The sequence below is a fragment of the Malurus melanocephalus genome, unplaced genomic scaffold (assembly GCF_030028575.1).
Source record: "Malurus melanocephalus ecotype Western Australia unplaced genomic scaffold, MMel_1.1 scaffold_102, whole genome shotgun sequence".
In the NCBI taxonomy this organism is placed as follows: Eukaryota; Metazoa; Chordata; class Aves; order Passeriformes; family Maluridae; genus Malurus; species Malurus melanocephalus.
In genome coordinates this window covers 33,053-35,134 of record NW_026623334.1, presented here as the reverse complement: position 1 = coordinate 35,134, position 2,082 = coordinate 33,053, and the positions used below count along the sequence as shown (strand labels likewise).

Sequence of the window (2,082 nt, the reverse complement as noted above, 5' to 3'; positions counted from 1 at the left end):
CAGCTCAGGACTTGGGCAGCTCCATGAGGCTGTGGAGCCAGAACTGGCTGCAGGGCAGGTATGTGAAAAATGCAGTTTCTGACACTGGCAGGCTCCTCTGTGTGTAAACAGCAGGAGTGACAGGTGAGGTGAAAGTATTGCAAAACCAGCATTCCTCTTCTGTTTCCACTTGTTACTGTGCCCAATAGACAACAACAGAATGTCAGCAGATATGCAGCTCAGAAATACTGATTTTTAAAGCACTGCAGTTTGAATCATCTATCCCATAACCCTACAGCTTCATACCTTCCTCCCTAAAACAATTCTAGAGAGCATTAGCCTGGCCCACGTGGCAGAGTGGGTGCCATGTGATAAGTATTTATTCAAGACTGGCATTACTCTGTTCTTTAAAGTCCTCACCCAGAACCAYTCTTGCTCCACAGAGTTCAAAGATTCAGTGCACGTGATAAATTTGCAATCTCACTGGGGAATACAGCAGCTGTGTTTTGTTCAAGAGCAATTTAGTCAGAGCACAACTAACTAATGAAATGATTATCTGGGCCTTTTTACACTACAGACTAAAAAATTGTATTTCTTTAGTAAGCATTTCTCATCTTCAGGTTTAGACACACCAATTAATTGACAGATATTATGTCCACAGTCATCTCACTAATGAGCACAGGAGTAACTTGATTTTTAAGGCTGATTTCTCAGACAATTTAAATATCTAAAATTCACATATACACGTTCAACAACAACAACAAAATATATTTGGAGTTCATAAACTCACCAGATGGTAGTTCAAAAGGCAAGTAATTCAAGCCATGCTTTCTATGGTTCCTCTGGGACCCATGTAACATTCAGCATACACCTAACCAGAACCAGTCTCCTCCACACCCCCAGTACCACAGCATAGTCTGATCACCACTGATGTCCTTTTAGACCATCCACAATCCCTGTTTTTGAYTCTTACAAGCAGGTTAGTGAAACAGACTGGTAGGAACCTTGTAACATCTGGAATTTACAGGCCCTACTGCTGAAGCGCTGGAGGAGTGGAGTATCAAGAGACAAGAAATTAGAGGGAGACAACTTGTTCATGATGAAGCACTAACTTGCCAAAATAAGTAAGTCACATCCAAATTCTGAGCAGTGTTAAAGAGGAAGCTTAAACGGTTCAAGATAAAGGTTATAATGATGAAGTCAAGGGATGATAGAAACATCAGTGATGAGCAGCAATGTGCTCAGGCAGGGGTGTGACTATGCTCCTGAAGTTTTAAGAAAACATCAACTTGAGAAACCCAAACGAGCACATCCCCCTCGGGAGGGCYRGGGAACTGAAYACCCCTGGAACTGAATTCCTCTGGRGTTGGCTCGCTTCCTACCCCTGGCAGCCCTGCAAGGCACCTCACCAACTCCCTCCCYCCCAGACTTCCAAGCTGACCCACGCAGGTGCCCTGAGGGACCTGGATTCACGCTATTGGCACTTCACCACAATTATCGCCCTATCGCGCTAATTGCAGGCTTGTAACTGAATCCGCACAGGCAGCGGGAGAGRAATATTTTTGAAAAGCACACACAAACAATACTATAAAGGCACAGGGCCGAGGGCCTGTGGCCTGGATAGAAGCATGCTATTAACAGTCACAAAAAGTAATTTAGAAAGGGGAACAACAAATAAATCAATCAGTCTYTAAACCTAAAATTCTCTGGAGACGCTGAGGGTTCTCCCCCGCCCCCGGCGGGCCCCGCGTCAGGAGGAAGCGCCTCCCGCGCCTGCACCTGCTGCGGCCCCGCTGCCGGGCAGCCCCGCTCCCTCACACCGGCCGCCAGCAGCGCTCCCCGGGCAGCCCGGCCGGAGCCCCACGCCCGCCCCGCCGCCCCCTCACCTGCTGCCCAGGAGGCTCCTCGCCCTCTCGGCCAGCGCACCCGGCACCTCGGCCCTGCTCAGGGCGCCGCTCCCCGCGGAGCTCCACGGCAGCGGCTCCCCCGGGCCCAGCGGCGCTGGGAAGTCCCTCAGGAAGGAGCTGAGGGGAGCCGCGGCCGGCTCCAGTTCCAGCGCCATGGCGGCGCTGCCCGGCCGGGAGGGGCGGGCGGGGCGGGGCC

General features: G+C 50.8%; 1 protein-coding gene across 1 annotated transcript in view; it reads right to left on the bottom strand.

Annotated features, from left to right (window-relative positions):
* PPM1F (protein phosphatase, Mg2+/Mn2+ dependent 1F) overlaps positions 1-2,071 on the bottom strand; it is a 21,732-nt gene extending 19,661 nt beyond the window's left edge. Inside the window, exon 1 of the mRNA XM_057369031.1 lies at positions 1,866-2,071. Coding sequence (XP_057225014.1) covers positions 1,866-2,041 — 176 coding nt within the window. The 5' untranslated portion in view covers positions 2,042-2,071. The remainder of the gene's footprint in view (positions 1-1,865) is intronic.
* Between the last annotated feature and the right edge of the window lie 11 nt (positions 2,072-2,082).